General features: G+C 44.2%; 1 protein-coding gene across 1 annotated transcript in view; it reads right to left on the bottom strand.

Annotated features, from left to right (window-relative positions):
• Nucleotides 1-11,838, bottom strand: part of LOC126253338 (proton-coupled amino acid transporter-like protein pathetic) — a 400,313-nt gene extending 388,475 nt beyond the window's left edge. The window contains exon 1 of the mRNA XM_049954603.1: nucleotides 11,724-11,838. Within this exon, the coding sequence (XP_049810560.1) occupies nucleotides 11,724-11,783 (60 nt within the window). The 5' untranslated portion in view covers nucleotides 11,784-11,838. The remainder of the gene's footprint in view (nucleotides 1-11,723) is intronic.
• Between the last annotated feature and the right edge of the window lie 10,016 nt (nucleotides 11,839-21,854).

Here is a 21,854-nt window from a genome sequence, read left to right as displayed (position 1 = left end):
GAGCTCCGTCTTGGCATGAACCTCATCTTGTCGAAATCACGTTACTTTGGATAACGCGGATGAAATCATCTTCCAAGACCTTCACGTACCGTTCGGTAGGCACCGTGCCATCAAGGAATATCGCACCGATTATCCCGTGACTGAATATTGCACACCACAGTCACCGGTTGAGGGCGAAGAGACTTGTCGATCGCCAAATGCGGATTCTCAGTCCCCCAAATGCGCCAGTTTTGGTTATCGACGAACCCATCCAAATGAAAACGGACATCATTGCTAAACCAAACCGTACTAATTTTCATCATGCAGTCCGCGGCTCGTGGTCTAGTGGCCAGCGTTGCTGCTTCTGGATCACGGGGTACTGGGATCGATTGACGGCCAGGTTGGGGATTTTCTCTGCCTGGGGACTGGGCGCTTGTGTTGTCCTCATCATTTCATCATCGTCATCATCATCATTCGTGACAGTGGCTAGATTGGATGGTGTAAAAATTGGACTGTGTAAAAATTGTGACTTTGTACGGGTGCTGATGACCGTGCAGTTGAGCGTCCCACAAACCAAACGTCATCCCATCATGGCTGGCGGCCGACCGTGCCATTTGAACATCCTAACGAAAACCAATCAGAGGTCATTACGATTTTATTTCATATAGTTTATTAATCGTCTCCCTGTACATCTGTTACGGTGTGTGGTCCGAGCGAAGACGAGGATAAGAGTGCTGCACCATCTTCGGATCGCGCTGCGGTCATAACGCACTCGAGTAAATAAGCGATCACATGGCAAGCGTCCGTGACACACACACACACACACACACACACAGACTGCCACATGTGGGCCACCGCATTCTCTGCCGTGAGTCATCACGCCATAACGCTTTACTCCGACGCTCCATAGCCCGCTAGCAGCGTTGTATCCATACGTCTTGACGGCGTTGAACTTTTCGTTATATTATGGTTTTAGTGGCCCACCATCATGAGGAATGTATTTCCACAACGTATGTCTTCCCCATGCGTGCGAGCTACAGAATAACGGCTGTATTGTATTCTCAATGGAATGGGCGCTTTTGAACTACTAATTTGTATAGTTTTGTGGTACTAACTTTTCCGACTTCCTTTTTTGGGTGAAGATAGAGACTAACATTTGTGAAACTTAGTGGTGCAACATGGAATGGTAGAGTACACAATAGCGAGTAGCAACAATGGAATTTTATTCTGCCAGAAATTACTCAGTTATCGCAGCTCAAGGAAGGTATCGCGCTACGTTTAGTGGGCGCGCATGTCCTTCTCGCAAGCCGATTCTGCGATACATTGAATCTTATATCAACAGTGGCAGAGTAATTGGTCCTAAAAATACGGATAGGCATGGATCGGTACGCACTGAAGATGATGTTGAAAAGATGAGAAGTACGATCACAGCCAGCTCCGAGGAATATGCAAGAAGGTTGTCACAAGAAATTGGAGGTAGCAGAAATATAGTGCTCAACATCCTGAGGAAAGGTTTGATTTCCTTCTAAACTTCAGGCACTCCGCAAGCTGAAACCAACTGATTTATGCAGTCAGATGGGAATAACGAAGTCATTCAGAACTTTGGAGATAGGCTCATAATGAATGATGAAGCTCACCTCAATTTATGTGGTTACGCGAATAAAGAGAATGTGAGGTTATCGGCTGGACAAAACCCGTGTTAGAGTTACGAACGCCTTTTACACAATATCAATATCAGGGGCAACAGACACTTACTTTTTCTTTTCTTTAAAAAAAAAAAGAAAAAGAAAATGGTGAATCTGGAACTCTTAGTGGCGATAATTACGGCCGCACAAGGATTCAGAGAAGGAAATTATTGCAACACTTATTTTCCAGTCATGTCGACGTTTGGTGACACTGAATAGCCTCTCCATTCCCCAGGCATAGTTACTCCACACTTTCTTCATGGGCTTATTTAAAGTATAAAGTCCATGACAATAAATGACAACTTAGAGGATGTTGGACCAGCCATAAGAAATGAAATTAATTGATATCAAATTTAACGCTTACAAAATATGAAGGTAGTGTTAGTTCGTAGTCAGGAATGCGCACGATTCAGCGGATGATGTCTAAGGTATGTAATTTTTAAAGAAATAGGCAACGTTTGCCGTTCTCCTGTATTTTTCATGTATCATACTACGTACCGCATCAGTTTAGTAACTGAAAATTTAGCAGAAATAAAGTACACTACATATAAATCTGGTCATTAATTAATTGTCACACTGTATTTTCTGAGTATTTTAATATGAGAGACTAGCGCCTTCCAGTGGTTCGTTGAAGATGAATTACATTTCATTTGATCTCTTTCCCCCATTCATCTTTTTATCTCATTTCAGACGTATCTCGCTTGGAAATTAACTTCTTCAGTTGTCGTACATCTATCCTCAACCTCTGGCAGATAGTGAGACAACAGCTAATCGACGTATGAGAAGTAGTGATAACACCGCCAGCCTTGTGCCTGTATGTATTCATTTGAATGCGACTGGTTTCGGTTGGCCACTCCACCGTCATCAAGACGCTCTAGCAGTGGTACTACAACCAACTGTATACTATGAACTAACATCGGGAAAAGTAGCTTTCACAGAACTGCTCATGCGTGATGTGACCAATACAACCCCTCAGCTAGCTACTATCAGGAAGTGCTTTTTATACAGCTTTCATGGCAGTGTTCACATTTGGTTATAGGATCACTACTTGCCAATAGAGGGACCGATGACAGCTGACTGGACTACTGAAACCGATCGCACACATACATGAATACATACATGGACACAGCTGACGGTGTTACCACTACTTCTTATACAGGGTGTTAGGTGTACAGGTTAAGGTATTGCTACAGTTGTTACCTTTATAAGTACGCACTTTAGCGAGTTAGTCTTTGTTTTCTCTGCATCTATCAGTTTTATCGCAAACTCATCACATAATTTACTACCAAATGTTTTCCGCACGGTCATAAAGAGCACCACGAAGCGGACTATGCATGTCAGTATGGACAATCCCTTTTGCGTCCACACGTTCAAGTTTCACTACTGCCTTATTGTCTGGGGGGAAATTAACGTTAATCGATTGCTAGTGCCAAGCGTACTTGGAAGTACTAACCAACCTAAAAACGTACTACTCTTAATAGTTATAATGTTTAGTCTGCAAATGAAGTAAGTATTGGTGTAATACTGTTCAGTACACTGCTGTCAGTCATAAATAGAAATATCTGCGTTTATACACTCAACACCACGTAGAAACCGGTTCCGTACTTTGTGGTACCTGCTGTAGACAACGCTAATAGCTACTTTACACTTCGCTCCTCAAGCTATCATTCAGTACTGCTTACCTCTGTCTTGTGTTACAAACAAATTACCTTTTTAAAATACAGTGTGATCTTATGCACGCACTCTCTAGACCATCCCGACATCAAGGTAGTGTGATATTTGGTTTCACTACATGTACTGACAGGCACAGGAAAACAACAAACATCACAGTTTTTGAAGAGTCCTTCAATATATCTGGAAATAATTTATGTTGGTCAAGAACAAGAGTGGACCAAGTATTGGATCTTGTGAGGTAACATATTTAATATATCACCACATCGAGTTTTTTTATTGTTGTGGTGTTTCTAGATTTCCGGAAAGCTTTTGACGCCGTTCCTCACAAGCGAATTCTAATCAAGCTGCGGGCCTATGGGGTATCGTCTCTGTTGTGCGACTGGATTCCTGATTTCCTGTTAGGAAGGTCGCAGTTCGTAGTAATAGGCGGCAAATCATCGAGTAAAACTGATGTGATATCAGGTGTTCCCCAGGGAAGCGTCCTGAGACCTCTGCTGTCCCTGATCTATATAAATGATCTGGGTGACAATCTGAGCAGTTCTCTTAGGTTGTTCGCAAATGGTTCAAATGACTCTGAGCACTATGGGACTCAACTGCTGAGGTCATTAGTCCCCTAGAACTTAGAACTAGTTAAACCTAACTAACCTAAGGACATCACAAACATCCATGCCCGAGGCAGCATTCGAACCTGCGACCGTAGCGGTCTTGCGGTTCCAGACTGCAGCGCCTTTATAGGTTGTTCGCAGATGATGCTGTAATTTACCGTCTAGTAAGGTCATCCGAAGACCAGTATCAGTTGCAAAGCGATTTGGAAAAGATTGCTGTATAGTGTGGCAGGTGGCAGTTGACGCTAAATAACGAAAAGTGTGAGGTGATCCACATGTGTTCCAAAAGAAATCCGTTGGAATTCGATTACTCGATAAATAGTACAATTCTCAAGGCTGACAATTCAAATAAGTACCATAGATAATATTGTGGGGAAGGCGAGCCAAAGGTTGCGTTTCATTGGCAGGACACTTAGAAGATGCGACAAGTCCACTAAAGAGACAGCTTACACTACACTCGTTCGTCCTCTGTTAGAATATTGCTGCGCGGTGTGGGATCCTTACAAGGTGGGATTGACGGAGGACATAGAAAGGGTGCAAAAAAGGACAGCTCGTTTTGTATTATCACGTAATAGGGGAGAGAGTGTGGCAGATATGATACGCGAGTTGGGATGGAAGTCATTAAGGCAAAGACGTTTGTCGGCGGGGCGAGATCTATTTCCGAAATTTCAGTCACCAACTTTCTCTTCCGAATGCGAAAATATTTTGTTGAGCCCAACCTACATAGGTAGGAATGATCATCAAAATAAAATAAGAGAAATCAGAGCTCGAACAGAAAGGTTTAGGTGTTCGTTTTTCCCGCGCGCTGTTCAGGAGTGGAATGGTAGAGAGATAGTATGATTGTGGTTCGATGAACCCTCTGCCGAGCACTTAAATGTGAATTGCAGAGTAATCATGTAGATGTAGATGTAGAATTGTTGTTTGGCGCCCTGTTTCCATTTCTTTGTCTGCTAATGACATGCCTTAAACGTTGTAAAATTTAGTTTTACCTTTCAACAGGATGTCGACGACAAGGTCGTTAGGGACAGAGCACATTCACAACTGGGGTAAGGATAGTGACCTTGAGCCGTTCGCGGCCCGTTATGGCATCTCGTTTCTTATTCGGTTTACTGCCGTCACTAAGTTTCTGGCTTGCCTGCCCGTGTGTGGCAGCAGCAGCGCTCATCAATACGAGTGCTGTGGTACTATCTTTCGAGCTGCCGCTAGTATTTCCGGGTCGCGTTGTCTGGAGCAGGGAGTTGGGACAGCAGCAGTGAGGATCAAACAGCCAGTACTCGCCCGACCGCTGGCGACACGCATGCACTCTCCGACGGAAGTATGTGGTCGCGAAAGTGCACGACCACGTCAAGGACCGGATTCAGCGAGTTTTAGTTGAATGGACCGTGATATTTGTGTAGTGCAATTATCACCTGTGTGTGTGTGTGTGTGTGTGTGTGTGTGTGTGTGTGTGTATGTCCGCCCGTCGAAGTGCCCCTATGGCAATAAGTTGTCAGTCGACGATTTATACTGGGATCTTTCCGGTGCCGGATCTGAGTGGGGCGACCGTTGTTTGGTCTTTCGGTCGGTCGTCGCAGCGGACGACGTGCATTTGGTCTTCCGACCGCTTCTGGCTTCTCTGTGTTTGTACCGACTTGCAATTTGTCCGTGTTGTTTCACAGTGACTGGTTTTAGTAGTGTGAGTTGTTGGTGGAATTGTTTTCCTGGATCCGTGTGTATCTTTTGTTTTGAGTGAGCAGTAATTTTAATGCTGTCTGCGAACTGGATTTGGTGAGGAGTTGCGAACGGATATCAGTTCGGTTGGGGCGCACCAGCGAGCAGGTCCGTGCAGAGCCAGGACAAGCCGAGGCCGCTGGCGGCGTGCTGCCACTGCCGGATCTAGGAGGGGTAGCTGCGAGAGCGACGACTTCGTTGCACACCGAACCCTGGACGTTTTAAGTTGAGTGAAGAGTTAACTGCTAATGCAACCTCGAGTATCCTGAGATCTCGCATTTGGGGGGCGGGTTGTTGCACCCAGGGCCGCTGAGCCTGTCGGCAACGAGTGAAGTGCTTTGAGGCGGAAAATATTGCAGTCGTCTTTCACTATGTGTTATTCATCATTGAATTTAGTGTTATTCTTATTAGTGAAGTGCAACCAGCGGCATTTTCTGCCTTGTGGCCTCCAACGCCCCATTTACCTGCCCTGGAGGTTAGCGTACTTTTCCGGCAGTGTACCTTTCCTCATCGTGTTGATGCTGTCCGACACTGTGTGTAGTTCGACAGCCTCTTGTATTGTACGTCTACCTTAGTTCTAGTGTTTCCTTCGGACTTGGTGTTTTCTGAAGACATATGCTGTCTGTCTCTTCGTCATTGGCAGAAAATATTCCATCGTTGTACCAGTGATTGGATGTTAGGCCCATGGTTAGTCGGTCGGTTGGCGCTTAAGCTGCCCTTAGTTTGAGTTGCCATCCTGTTACGTGAGTACAACTCTTGGTTGTCTGTCTCACCTTACCTTACGTTTGAGTTACCTTTCCAGGTCGACCCTTGGAACACTTGCTGAGAACCACTTGTCCTGATTCCTTAGATTGTGATATTTGTTTTGAGAATATTTGTAATTTTCTAATTATTGTTGATGTGGCCTTCAGCCGAGCAATAATTTCACTTCTTTCGTGATAAGGTCTTTAGCTGTGTTACAGTAAGTTTTTTTTAGGCAAACTTGTTTTAAAGCCAAGTAATTTAGTTTAAAGGTGCTATTTGTAATTGTTTTTCCTGACTTCTGATTCAGGCCTTCAGCCGTTTGTTGTTTGAGGTATTGTTGGTGGCCTTTGGCCCCAAAATTGTGGAATTGTTTTATTTTCCCTGTGATAAGGCTTTCAGCTATCATACAGTCAACTATATTTTCTTTAAAGAGATTGTTTTAAAATTTTAATTTCTTTAAATAAAGTTTACGTATTCCTTGTGCAACCGAGAGTAACTCATTGAGGCGCCATCCATAATCGCAACCTTATCCTGCCCCGTCCTGAGAACCCAGCTCTGAGACCTTTTCACGGAAACCGTCCTGCCATTAGCCTTACGAAATCAAAGGTAACAGGACTGCAAAAACTAAGCTACATACTGCCTTGTGTGAACAACGTTGATTCGCAAGACAATTTAAGGCCCACATATACGGACTGATTCAGCTGTTCCTACATATGGATTTTATGCAATCTACAACAACTTCAAGATTTTTGTATGTGCTAACTATTAGTCCTACAGGAGAAGCGAACAAGACCTTTTTGTAGAAAATTTAATGTAGTTGAATTTTGTACTGGGATATGTTTTCGATAGAGGCCGTAGTTTTCGATTTATTCAATGGAAACGTACAAAAGTGATCTTTAAACATGTTTTTCTGGAATATCTCAAAAACGGTGGTCTCCAGCGAAATGTGTCCGGGTAAAATATTCATCTACAGAAAATTTCCTACGAAAAGGTCCTGTTAATTCTTTTACTGTAGGACTAATAGTTTGCGCAGAGCGTACGATAGATTATGAAAATGTTGTACATGTTTTCTTTTTTTAAGACGTTGCAGGTTGCACGAAACGGTTCGGTAGGGACATGTGAATCAGTCTGTATATGGCGTGTCAACAGTTTTACAAAAGGCATATCTGACGTTATATTCAATAAAAGAACGCTTTCTCTCCATCAGAAGGAATACATAATTTGTACAAAATCTTTCCCGAATAACTTTAAGGCATTGGGCAATGTAATATGCACACACATTTAAGAGGTTGCTTGGTATTCAAAACAGATGCAGTCTACTTAGCGATCGATGTGTAACACCATGATTGTTGTCCTATAGAAGAGAGTACGCCACTCCTTTACCACCGTGTTGCATAACAATGAATTTTTGTGGCTCTGTAGTCCAGCTTACTCATGCTCACGAAAGAAACTGCCTATATTTACAGCTGTGTGATTGTAGAGATATGTCCTAGGTAAACGTATCTATCGACAGGCGTCTAGCCATCCTCTGCCACTAACAGCCAAAACGATAAATTGACATGCAGGCCCTATTTAGATAAGGATGAAGGCCAGGTAAAAAGAAGATGCACCTTCCGGCTTCCAGCGATGAATCCACAGTTGAATGAACGGAGTCACCTAAAATTATTTCACTTTATTTACCTTTTTCAAATCTTAGCAGACCCTACACAATTGGCCTTTAAAATTGCAATAGCAGAAATTATAGCAGATGATGAAACTTTATTTATTATGCTTGTACAGAATATTGGGCAGAACTCATGAGTAAAGTTTTAGGTGATTTGTGGGTAAGCAGGGAGTGAAATTGAGCACACAAAGCTGCCAAATCTAGCAGTAACAATGTCTCTAACCTGGGTGGGCATACGTCGACCGGAGCCTCGATGGCAGGTATAGATATGTTACTGCATACTTCTCCAACTTTATGCCAGGGCCTATCGATCTTAGTATATGACGACTGTTGGAGTACAGTTTCTTAGCAATGTGCGACCAGATGTTTTCAGCCCTTCAGAGTTCCGGACAAAAATGGGCAACAGTGGGGCAGGCTCAGTGTAGAGTTAACTCAGGATGGCAAGGGAAACATGTGATCTTGTGTTATTTTGTTGACCATGGTGTCACTCCTGTGTCCAGTGGTTGGGCGTAGAACTGCCAATGTGCCTCCGTCTTCTCGTGCATCACAGGAAGCTGCAAGAGTGGCTGATATTATACTCCGTAGTGCTCCAGTCACCAATGCACTGTCTGATGGGAAGCCCGTTTCCTCACTAAGGGAATATGACGTAGCTATGTGATACTGCACGAGCGATGTGGCTGTTCTCTCTGGCGCTAGTCATGTGAGATCCTATAGATATCGAACGGTGACCGTTCTGGAGCCGCCTGTTCCACATTCGCTTGGCAGTTGTGGCGTGCCAAGGCGCACAATAAATCGCAGAACCACAAAGTGCAATCTCAACAGGATACGGTCCTGACACAATCGAACTGAGACACATAGTTGTATATGTTTTGCTTTCTTACACGGAAAGTAGCATGATCTTCTTACAAGAAGTCAACCCTCACATGTGTTTTTCAATGAGAAATCCGGTGCGTATTCTTCAATCATGTACAGAGTTTGACGGCTTAACTCCTCCTAATTCGTACTGTTGCGCTGCAAAGCCGATTGTTAGCATATGCAAACCTTTAGCGCTCTCCAAGCGAATTTGACGTTTCTTAATAAAGAAATTAAATTTCCTGTATCAGCACGCGATCATTGTGAATGTATTGTGAATAAAATCACCTGGATCGCTAAGTAAATTTCTTTTTTATTTCTCCAAAGAGTCAAGTTAGTTGACATCGAAATTAGGCATGGGTTTCTGTATTGACACTGAACTTTTTGCGGGTGGGTGGAAATTTTCTCCGCTCGTGGACTGGGTGTTGTATTGTCCTTACACTCGTATCGCCGCACCTGACAAGAAAATAGCTTTCAATACCGTGTCGTGTCGCGTTTGCACTACTGAGGTGGCTCAATCGGCACGATTCGAAAGCTAGTAAATCGAATGAAAAACAAGAACTTGTTTCGAATTTTTTTTATCTGTAGTAGTGTCAGTAGGCGAAACGGCGGGATACACAGAAATTTATTTAGCGATCCATATGGTTTAACTCTCAAACATTTGACGTCTATTGCACGTCGCTACATTCTGTTGTAACTTTAATGACCAGTGCGGTAGCTTGCGGCTCTAAACTCTTCTGGTAGCGATCAGACTTGTCAAATCTTCTGGTCCATGTCCACGAGTTTTTCAAACAATCACGGAGACGTACCAATGAAGTCCGTCAATGTAGTCTCACTTTCGAAACAGCTCTCGCACTGGCACAAATCATTTTGACGGTAGTTGGAATGCCTGTCAATGCAGAAAAAACATTTCTTGCAATGACTTAAGCAATGCGTATAAAGAAGAAGAAAACATAGTGGACCACAGAATGATAGAAAATAAGACACAAATACACATTAAAATAACACAACATCGGACAAGAAACATCGTCCTTGGAACAATCAGGGAGCTTCGATTTTTTTTTTTTTATTTTGTTGCACTGCCGCTTGTATGTTGTGCGTAGAATATTGATTTTCTTCTGAACGTCTTCCTGTATAATCAATTTTTAAATGAACACACCGCCATTTGACTGTATTGTTGCTTATTTAATTACGAACCAGGTTTCGGGCTTTTATGCCATTTTCAAGTGATTGAGTTTATATACATATACTGCAGAACATCAAGCTTAAAATTGGCCAAGAAAAATACTCGCTCCCCATCAAATGCCAGATGTAAAATCATCATCTTTTAAAAAGATCAGTAAATAATAGTGGGAGCACGTCACATTTAATAAAAACAGATTTACTTTGGTATATGAAAGATGAACACATGTTCCCACTATTATTTACTGATCTTTTTACAAGTTGATGATTTTACATCTACTATTTCGTGGGGAGCAAGTATTTTTCTTGATTTATGGCGAATTTTAAGCTTGATGTTCTGAAATGTATGTTAATCACATAAGCTCAGTCACTTGAAAATGGCATAAAAGGCCGAAACATCGGTCATAGTTAAATAAATAACAATACAGTCAAATGGCGGTGTGTTTATACAAAAATTATTGTATCATTGTTGCTTGCAACATCAGAACTGTGTAAAGTGTGTGTGGAAAAGACGCAAGACGTGTAGAACCTTGGTAATTGTTAGTGCTCTTGTTTTTATCCATATACTCTTCTACTGGCTGTTTCAACAATTGTGAAACTTCACGACACACTTAAAAAAAACTCTTCTACGCGCAACGTAACATCGACGCATACAACATAAGAAACCTTGTCAGCGCTGCCGTCGACCAACTTTTATTCTGAGACACGTCAAACACAGGCGATTTTCATCAAAGACGTCAAACAGAGTAGCGCACAGCAAAACGTTTGAAAAGCTAGTGAAGTCTGACACATAGGTGACAGTTTGCATGCATCGACAAGGCGTATGTACGACAAAAACGTCAAACAAAGCGACAGACCGCCAAATAATTTGATAGATTACTGAGGATCGGCTAATGAATCGTTTACAAGTGTTTGAACTGTTTATGTTTGACAAACACATTAAGTAAAGCAGGCGACTACCAAAAAGTTTGTCAAGCTGGTGATGTTAGTCAGGCTTTTTGGTCGTACAGGGTTTTCGCAGTGTATGTTCGACAGACATCAAACAAAGACGCGCAGCCACATGATTTGACAAACTAGTTATATGTTTGGCAAAACGTGAAACTGAACATCAAACCGACCAATAACGTGACAAGGCAGTGAAATTTGACGGATTGTTTCATCGAATACTGGGTTTCCGCAGTGTATGTTCGACAGAAATGTCAAACAAAGACGCGCAGCCAAATAATGTGACAAACTAGTGATGTTTAGCAGATAGTTTGATCGTTTACAGCGACGGCTTAACAGTGACAAAGGAGCATGTCTAGCGGCGTGGAAGCGGAAGAGAAAGGCCGGCTGGAGCACGGAGGCGCGCGCGAGCCGTTAGGCTGCGTCGGCGGCCGCAGCCTTGGCGATTCGGAGCGGAAATGTCAGCCGCGTGCCGGCCTCGCAGCGGCGAAGCGCAGCGTCGCGAGTTACACGCGGAACGAGGTACGACCGCTGCTGCTGCACTACAGCGATCGCGTCTCTGCGGCGGCCTCGGTGGTGGGCGATCCCCCTCTAACAGTGTAGCGAAGCCCCAGGGAGTGCTCGGCTGCTGTCGGACAGGAGGGGAGCCACAGCGGAGGCCTCTGGCTGGAGGTTACTACTCACCGTGACGCCCGTGGACAGCGGCCATCGCCAGCGCCTGCCGCTGCGCCCTTTGCGCGACATCCCGCAGACCGGCGTGCAGACTCCGGCGGCTAAGCGCGGCCAACTGGAGCGCCGTGGCTCGGCGTTCTCCACAGTGCCCGCCCGCCGTGACGCGATACGCCAGCCGCCACGTCACGTCGCGTCACAGCCGGGCCGGGCCGGGCGTGGGCACCGCCGCCGCCGCCGCCGCCCGCTCCGGCGACTCTCGCCGTCTCGTGTCGTGGGAGGAGGCGAGCGCGCGGCCACTGACACCGGCCAGCCGGCTGCAGCCAGCCACACCGAACGAGTATCGAGTACTTCCACCTCGACACCGACACATTTTTACTCGGCAATTTTCTGTTGATATCACTCACTCCTGCACTTCATAGCACAGTGGTTCCCAGGCAAGATGTAATAACCTCCTCGGAGCAAATGAAGCTCTCTCAGGGTAAAAAATAAATAAATCAATCAATAATTTCAACATATCGCGGTGTACTGAATAGTCCATATAATTCCGGGCATGCAGCCGCGCAAATAAATTCCTTCCTCTGATATTTCGTGCGCGTATCATCCAGCCATTATTAAAGTACACTATGTGATCAAAAATATCCGGACACACCCAAAAACATACGTTTTTCATATTACGTGCATTGTGCTGCCATCTACCTGCCAGGTACTCTACACGGTGGTCCACTGACCGTGACCGGGCCAAATATCTCACGAAATAAGCGTCAAACGAAAAAACTACAGAGAACGAAACTTGTCTAGCTTGAAGGGGGAAACCAGATGGCGCTGTGGCTGACCCACTAGATGGCGCTGCCATAGGTCAAACGGATATCAACTGCGTTTTTTTTTAAATTGGAACCCCCATTTTTTATTACATATTCGTGTAGTACGTAAAGAAATATGAATGTTTTAGTTGGACCACTTTTTTCGCTTTGTGACAGATGGCGCTGTAATAGTCAGAAACAATTTTAGACGAACAGTTGGTAAGAGGTAGGTTTTCAAATTAAAATCCAAAACGTAGGTACGTTTGAACATTTTATTTCGGTTGTTCCAATGTGATACACGTGCCTTTGTGGTCTTATCATTTCTGATAACGCATGCTGTTACAGCGTGATTACCTGTAAATGCCACATTAATGCAATAGTTGCTCAGAATGATGTCCGTCAACCTCAATGTACACTCCTGGAAATTGAAATAAGAACACCGTGAATTCATTGTCCCAGGAAGGGGAAACTTTATTGACACATTCCTGGGGTCAGATACATCACATGATCACACCGACAGAACCACAGGCACATAGACACAGGCAACAGAGCATGCACAGTGTATATCCACCTTTCGCAGCAATGCAGGCTGCTATTCTCCCATGGAGACGATCGTAGAGATGCTGGATGTAGTCCTGTGGAACGGCTTGCCATGCCATTTCCAGCTGGCGCCTCAGTTGGACCAGCGTTCGTGCTGGACGTGCAGACAGCGTGAGACGACGCTTCATCCAGTCCCAAACATGCTCAATGGGGGACAGATCTGGAGATCTTGCTGGCCAGGGTAGTTGACTTACACCTTCTAGAGCACGTTGGGTGGCACGGGATACATGCGGACGTGCATTGTCCTGTTGGAACAGCAAGTTCCCTTGCCGGTCTAGGAATGGTAGAACGATGGGTTCGATGACGGTTTGGATGTACCGTGCACTATTCAGTGTCCCCTCGACGATCACCAGTGGTGCACGGCCAGTGTAGGAGATCGCTCCCCACACCATGATGCCGGGTGTTGGCCCTGTGTGCCTCGGTCGTATGCAGTCCTGATTGTGGCGCTCACCTGCACGGCGCCAAACACGCATACGACCATCATTGGCACCAAGGCAGAAGCGACTCTCATCGCTGAAGACGACACGTCTCCATTCGTCCCTCCATTCACGCCTGTCGCGACACCACTGGAGGCGGGCTGCACGATGTTGGGGCGTGAGCGGAAGACGGCCTAACGGTGTGCGGGACCGTAGCCCAGCTTCATGGAGACGGTTGCGAATGGTCCTCGCCGATACCCCAGGAGCAACAGTGTCCCTAATTTGCTGGGAAGTGGCGGTGCGGTCCCCTACGGCACTGCGTAGGATCCTACGGTCTTGGCGTGCATCCGTGCGTCGCTGCGGTCCGGTCCCAGGTCGACGGGCACGTGCACCTTCCGCCGACCACTGGCGACAACATCGATGTACTGTGGAGACCTCACGCCCCACGTGTTGAGCAATTCGGCGGTACGTCCACCCGGCCTCCCGCATGCCCACTATACGCCCTCGCTCAAAGTCCGTCAACTGCACATACGGTTCACGTCCACGCTGTCGCCGCATGCTACCAGTGTTAAAGACTGCGATGGAGCTCCGTATGCCACGGCAAACTGGCTGACACTGACGGCGGCGGTGCACAAATGCTGCGCAGCTAGCGCCATTCGACGGCCAACACCGCGGTTCCTGGTGTGTCCGCTGTGCCGTGCCTGTGATCATTGCTTGTACAGCCATCTCGCAGTGTCCGGAGCAAGTATGGTGGGTCTGACACACCGGTGTCAATGTGTTCTTTTTTCCATTTCCAGGAGTGTATTTGGCAATACGTGTAACGACATTCCTCTCCACAGCGAGTAGTTCGCCTTCCGTAATGTTCGCACATACTTTGACAATGCGCTGACGCATGTTGTCAGGCGTTGTCGAGGGATCACGATAGCAAATATCCTTCAACTTTCCCCATAGAAAGAAATCCGGGGACGTCAGATCCGGTGAACGTGCTTCGACGACCAACCCACCTGTCATGATATATGCTATTCAACACCGATTCAAACGCACGCGAGCTACTTGCCGCACATCCATCATGTTGGAAGTACATCGTCATTCTGTCATGCAGTGAAACATCTTGTAGTAACTGTGGTGTCACCGCCAGACACCACACTTGCTAGGTGGTAGCTTAAATCGGCCGCGGTCCATTAGTACATGTCGGACCCGCGTGTCGCCACTGGCAGTGATCGCAGACCGAGCGCCACCACACGGCAGGTCTCGAGAGACGTACGAGCACTCGCCCCAGTTGTACGGACGACATTGCTAGCGACTACACATACGAAGCCTTTCTCTCAATTGCCGAGAGACAGTTAGAATAGCCTTCACCTAAGTCCATGGCTACGACCTAGCAAGGCGCCATTTGTAACATTGCATGTATCTCAAGATAGTCTCACTTGTATCATCAAGAATGCTGTATACCAAAGGACGATATAAAAGTTAAGTGTTCTAGTAGCTACATTCTTTTCTTTATCACATTCATTACGAATCCTGTTCCAGACTTCGCGCCAGTCGGCGTGTGTGTACGTGTGCCCTTTCGGCTACCCGTCTCCGTGGACTGGCTGCCTTGTCAGTCCACTACAGTAACATTGGTAGAACATTAAGGAAATCAGCATACATTGTACCATTTAGATTGCCATCGATAACATGGTGGCCAATTATCCCCGTTGACCAATAATGCATATTATGCCGGCTTACGTTACCGCTGTTAGTGAATGACGCTTCGTCGCTAAATAGAACGCGTGCAAAAAATCTGTCATCGTCCCGTAATTTCTCTTATGTCCAGTGGCAGAACTGTACACGACGTTCAAAGTCGTCGCCATGGAATTTCTGGTGAATAAAAATATAGTACGCGTGCAATCGATGTTGATGTAGCATTCTCAACATCGACGTTTTTGAGATTCCCAATTCTCGTGCAATTTGTCTGCTACTGATGTGCGGATTAGCCGCGACAGCAGCTGAAACACCTGCTTCGGCATCATCTTTGGAGCAGGTCGTGGTTGACGTTTCACATGTGGTTGAACGCTTCATGTTTCCTTAAATAACTTTACGGCGAACTGTCCGGACACTTGGATGATGTCGTCCAGCATACCGAGCAGCATACATAGCACACGCCCGTTGGGTATTTTGATCACAACAGCCATGCATCAACACGATATCGACCTCTTGCGCAGTTGGTAAACGGTCCATTTTAACATGGGTAACGTATCACGAAGCAAATACCGTCCGCACTGGCGGAATGTTACGTGATACCACGTACTTACACGTTTGTGACTATTACAGCGCGATCTATCAAAAAGTGAAAAAAGTGATCCAACTAAAACATTCATATTTCTTTACATACTGTACGAATATGTAATAAAAATGGGGGTTCCTATTTTAAAAAACGCAGTTGATATTCTTTTGACCTATGGCAGCGCCATCTAGCGGGCCAACCATTGCGCCATATGGTTTCCCCCTTCAAGCTAGACAAGTTTGGTTCTGTGTAGTTTTTTCGTTTGATGCTTATTTCGTGAGATATTTGGCCCAGGCACAATCAATGGACCACCCTGTATATCAACGACCTCAATAGTCATTAGACATCATGAGAGAGCAGAATGGGGCGCTGCGCTGTACTCACGGACTTCGAACGTGGTCAGGTGATTGGGTGTCACTTGTGTCATATGTCTGTACGCGAGATTTCCACACTCCTAAACATCCCTAGGACCACTGTTTCCGATGTGATAGTGAAGTGGAAACGTGAAGGGACACGTGCACCACAAAAGCGTACAGGTTGACCTCGTCTGTGGACTGACAGACACCGCCGACAGTTGAAGAGGGTCGTAATGTGTAATAGTCAGACATCTATCCAGACCATCACATAGGAATTCTTAACTGTATCAGGATCCACTGCAAGTACTGTGACAGTTAGTCCGGAGGTGAGAAAACTTCGATTTCATGGCGAGCCGCTGCTCATAAGCCACACATCACCCCGGTAAATGCCAAACGAGGCGTCGCTTGGTGTAAGGAGCGTAAACAGTGGACGATTGAACAGTGGAAAAACGTTGTGTGGAATGACGTATTAAGGTACGCAATGTGACGAACCGATGGCAGGATGTGGGTATGGCGAATGCCTGGTGAACGTCATCTGCCAGCGTGTGTAGTGCCAACAGTAAAATTCGGAGGCGGTGGTGTTATGGTGTGATCGTGTTATTCGTGGAGGGGGCTAGCACCCCTTATTGGTTTGCGTGGCACTATCACAGCACAAGCCTACAAAAAAAAAAAAAAATTGTTCAAATGGCTCTGAGCACTATGGGACTTAACTTCTAAGGTCATCAGTCCCCTAAAACTTAGAACTACTTAAACCTAACTAACCTAAGGACATCACACACATCCATGCCCGAGGCAGGATTCGAACCTGCGACCGTAGCGGTCGCGCGGTTTCAGACTGTAGCGCCTAGAACCACTCGGCCACAACGGCCGGCTACAAGCCTACACTGATGTTTTAAGCACCTTCTTGCTTGCCATTGTTGAAGAGCAATTCGGGGATGGCGACTGCATGTTTCAAGACGATAGAGCACCTCTTCATAACGCACGCCTCTGACGGAGTGGTTACACGACAGTAACATCCCTGTAATAGACTCGCCTACACAGAATCCTGACCTGAATCCTATAGAACGCCGAGTTCGTGCCAGGCCCCACCGACCGACATGGATACCTCTCCTCAGTGCAGCACTCCGTGAAGAATGGGCTGCCATTCCTCAAGAACCTTCCAGCACCTGATTCAGCGTAAGCTTGAGAGAGTGAAAGCTGTCACTAAGGCTAGGGGTTGGCCAACAACAAATTAAATTCCAGCATTACCGATGAAGGGCATCACAAACGTGTAAGTCATTTACAGTGAAGTGTACGGATTTATGTAATCTCATAAAGCGCGAAGCGCGGCCTTATATCCTCAGCCGCGGCGGTAGGCGCTTGTGAGTTACAGACGCTGATCAGCAGCAAAGAGATTCGCTTACACAATGGCCGCCTGTGGTGAAGGTGTACAGACATTCGATTCCCTTATCAATGTATGTCCGGCCGCGCTTGGCACCTTGTCGTCAGTCTTGCGTCTTACTCTGAGGGTGGCCGGACGATTAGCGGCCGAAAAATCAGTGGAAGAAATTTTATTTGCGCAGCTGCCTGCCCGAGATTTAATGAACTAAAAAAAAGTTTCGGTTTAGTTCAAGTCACGAAAGTGAATTATTACTGCGTTTTTATCAGGTTGTAACGGGACATCCCCCTCTAGCATTACTTTTCCTCAACAGTAGTTATCGATACCAGTATTATTTTTCGAATTTTGAACAGGTCAGTAATATCTCAGTTTCTCTTCTGAGAAGTTTCATATAATTATATACGCAGCATGTTATATTTCAAGTTAAAATTTATGAAAAGAATTACTTTATTTTGGATACTATGATCGATAAGTACGAGTTCTGAATGTACAGTTAACTTTTTTTTTTAGAAACATTTGAAATTATGAATTATTTGGCACACTTAAAATGTGCTTCAGTTATTGTGTTCGTTTCATAGCTTTGGTTACTGATAATAACTTGACACCAGTGCCTATGAGTTTAATTTGTACACCACAGCACTGAAGATGATCACTGTGTGCTTGAAAATCGATTTTGCTATCAATAAACCATCAATATTACAGCCAACACTGACCTTCCTTCTAATTTCACTCTATGGAGTCGCCAATCCATCAAATTTCTATTATTAATTGCGCAATGTAGTACTATTTACTATGTTTATTTCTGGATTCATTTATGAAACTAACAGAAATTCAATTGTCAAGAAAAACTGTAAACCCTTTGGAATACTATTATTTCCGCTGAATGAGAGAGTAGTAAGCATGCCTCTGATGTGATCGGACGTATTTCTGTATTTTGTCTGAACAATGTAATTTCGGCTTTGTTAATGTGAAAAATCAAAAGACTGTATGATATACTAAAATGTGACAAAAATATGAATATAACAACAAAAATTCTGCAAAAAAATCTTCAAATTTATTTAGATCAATTCAGCCATGAGGACCTAAAATGTGAGAATTTCAGCTTCAAGAATCAGACCCCTAGACAAGAAGAACTGTATGTGGAAAGATAAGTAAACTAGAAAGTTTATTGTAATATTCGCTCCTCTCAAATCCTTATAAAAGACTAATGTGGACAATAGCTGCAAGAAGGAAGGAGGGGTCAGATTACAAGATCCCTATCTTGTCTTCTTGTCTGTTCAGAACAAATTTTGCAGTTGATTTTAAACTAACTTCCCAATGATCTAGATACTTGAAATTTTGAACATGGCTCAGAACTGGGTGACAATTCAGTATTAACTAGCTTTATTATCGGTTTGTTCGGTTGCAGTGAGAATGGGGGTGAAAACGGTTGGTAATGTCTGATATCATGGCTACCCTGAAGGACTGGTGTGTTGTGCAGGTAGTATCGGAATGCATTTCAGGTGCTATGCAAGCAGACAGGTGTGGTACATCAGAGAGAGACGGGAAGGCAAGATGGATGTCGCTTTTTGTCTATATCTGCATGTACAACTATACTGTAGAAACCACTGTGAAATGCATCACAGAGAGTACATTCCATTGTAGCTCTTTTTAGGGATTTTTCTCGTTCCATTCACGTATAGAGAGTGGCATGAATAACTGTTTAAACTCTTCTGTTTGCACTGTAATTAATTCAATCTTATCCTCATGATCCCTTTGAGTGCGACAAGTAGTTTTGGTATATTCCTACAGTCATCATTTAAAGACAGTTCTTGAAATTTTGTAATAAGGCTTACCTGGGACACTTTACTTCTATCTTCTAGAGTCAGCTAGTTCTTTCCGCAGCTCTGTGACACTCTCCCATAGATAAAAAAACTGTGCCCATTCATGTTGCCCTTCTCTGTATACATTCAGTATCATCTATTAGTGCTATTTGGTACGGGTCCCACACACTTCAGTAATACTCTAGGATCCCAGCGTGACTTGTAAGCAATCTTATTTGTATACTGACTACATTTCTCTATAACTCTACCGATAAACCGAATTTTCTACATGCTTTAACCACAACTGAGCTTAAGTGCTTGCTCTATTTCTTGTAACAAAGTGTTACAGCCAGGTATTTGTATGAATTAACCGGTTCCATTTACGACTTATAACAGTCACAATATACTACATACTTTCGTTATTTGAAGTGAGCAATTTTACACATCTGAACATTCAAAGCAAGTTGTCGATCTTTGCGCAACTTTAAAATCGTACCAAAATCTGAGCCGGCCGTGTTGGCAGAGCGGTTCTAGGCGCTTCAGTCTGGAACTTCGTGACCGCTACAGTCGAAGGCTCGAATCCTGCTTCGGGCATGGATGTGTGTGATGTCCGTAGGTTGGTTAGGTTTAAGTAGTTCTAAGTTCTAGGGGACTGATGACCTCAGATGTTAAGTCCCATAGTGCTCAGAACCATTTGAACCAAAATCTAACTGAAAAATTTCACAGTTTCTTTCAAAAAGTACTTCATTATGCATCACTGCATGACCTGCGAAAGTCTGAGATTGGTTAGTTAATTATTTCCATGCTCCAGGGATCATTTTGCACGATGTCGTCATAATGTGGTATGAGTCATTTTACATTCACATTGGAAATTAATTTTACATATTGATTGATACATGGTGTTTACTGGTGTTAAGGAAAATGTGGAAGGGAAGACCCACCAATGTAACTTTCTTTTCTCACAATCTGTTTATTTAACAATATATAATCATAATTTTTTTCTTTACAAATTAACAAATTTGTGAAATGAATAAGCTTATACAAGAGAAAACAAAATAAGAACAACATCACAATAATTACAAGGGCCCGGACTTGCAGCCCGCTCGTTATCGCGTGAAACAGAGGTGTTTACTATCGCGCTGGACACCGTTTCTCTTATTAAATGCCCTTCTGCAACTCATGACAACATATAAGTAACATTGATGACAAGAGTGCTTCAATTATTCAAACAAATGATTAAGTTTTTTTTTTTTAATTTGTAAACTGTATGTCGAAAGGTTCGGGGTTAAGATGCGCACCTATGCTTAAATGTTAAACAAATTATGAAACAATTATGACAATGATAAAGCTTGCTTCAAAGCGAGCAACCTTTCCATTTCAATCAGCAGCACGGTGCGACTGGACCCCAACCCGTGCCTTTTGACAATCTTATTCTGACGAAAGCCCTGGTGACAGTTGGCTTTTAATAGGTCAGTTATCAAGGCCACTCTGGAGAAACGTTTTACAACTTTGCGTGTAGCACTTATTACAAGAGAACTCACTCGGCAGAACCACCAAGATCCGCTTAATAATACGCCAATAATGACTCGGTCTTTCAAAGACAGGAACCCACAGCTTAGTTCAACAGGTAGTTCAGATTAACTCAAATACAATTACAATCAAGGGGGTGCTCTCAAGGAGGAACGTTCTCAGTTTGTTTTCAAATTTTACTTTGCTGTCTGTCAGACGTTTTATATCATTGGGTAAGCGATCAAAATTTTTTGTTAGAGTATTGCTCACCACTTTTCTATTAAAGACAATTTTAATGTAGAGTGTGAGGTAACAGGCGAGTTGCGGTGCCCTGAAAATGTTCTAAGTTTGGAGTTGGCATGGCTGCACAGGTCGCTCGGCAAGTTGGTGCTCGTCAGCAACCACCTGGTGCTGAAGCAAGAGGTTTAGCCCCAGCGCATGGTCCAGGCCGACCGTGTGGCTGGGAATTCCATGTTGACACTGTGTCGAGGACTGTGCTTTGTGTCGACGAAAGAGATTTGTATGCCGGGCGTGCCAAAGATGGCGAACATTGTGAAATCATAATGGCAGGCATTTCACAGTTCATGTAGAAATTAATAATAGTCAGAGGAATCATGATCCCTTAAAAGGAAACGTGTATAATACCATTATTTGCACGACGATTCTGATTGTATAATCAGATTTTCAACATCTGTATTAGTTTCAAGTTTAGTATCTGACTGTAAATTACACAAGTAACACCCAGCAACGAGTTTCAAAAATCTAAACGGTTCATCCTATGTTGTCTTTAGAAAGCTATAAGTGTAAACCTAAATCGGTATCAATTACAGGCATGTAACATGAATACTACATGTTTTTTTGGAGGTCAAAGTGGCCGATTATTGAACTTGTCGGGCCCTAAGTACTCCACAGTTACACGAAAAAATGGTAGCAACATGCTTATAAATATATTTATTCGTCTATGTCTTTGTTTGTTTCCGATATATACTATTCATGAAGAAATTGGTCAAATATTT

This window comes from Schistocerca nitens, chromosome 4 (assembly GCF_023898315.1).
Source record: "Schistocerca nitens isolate TAMUIC-IGC-003100 chromosome 4, iqSchNite1.1, whole genome shotgun sequence".
NCBI lineage: Eukaryota > Metazoa > Arthropoda > Insecta > Orthoptera > Acrididae > Schistocerca > Schistocerca nitens.
Note: the sequence above shows the minus strand (reverse complement) of the source record. Positions and strands in the feature narration are given on the sequence as shown.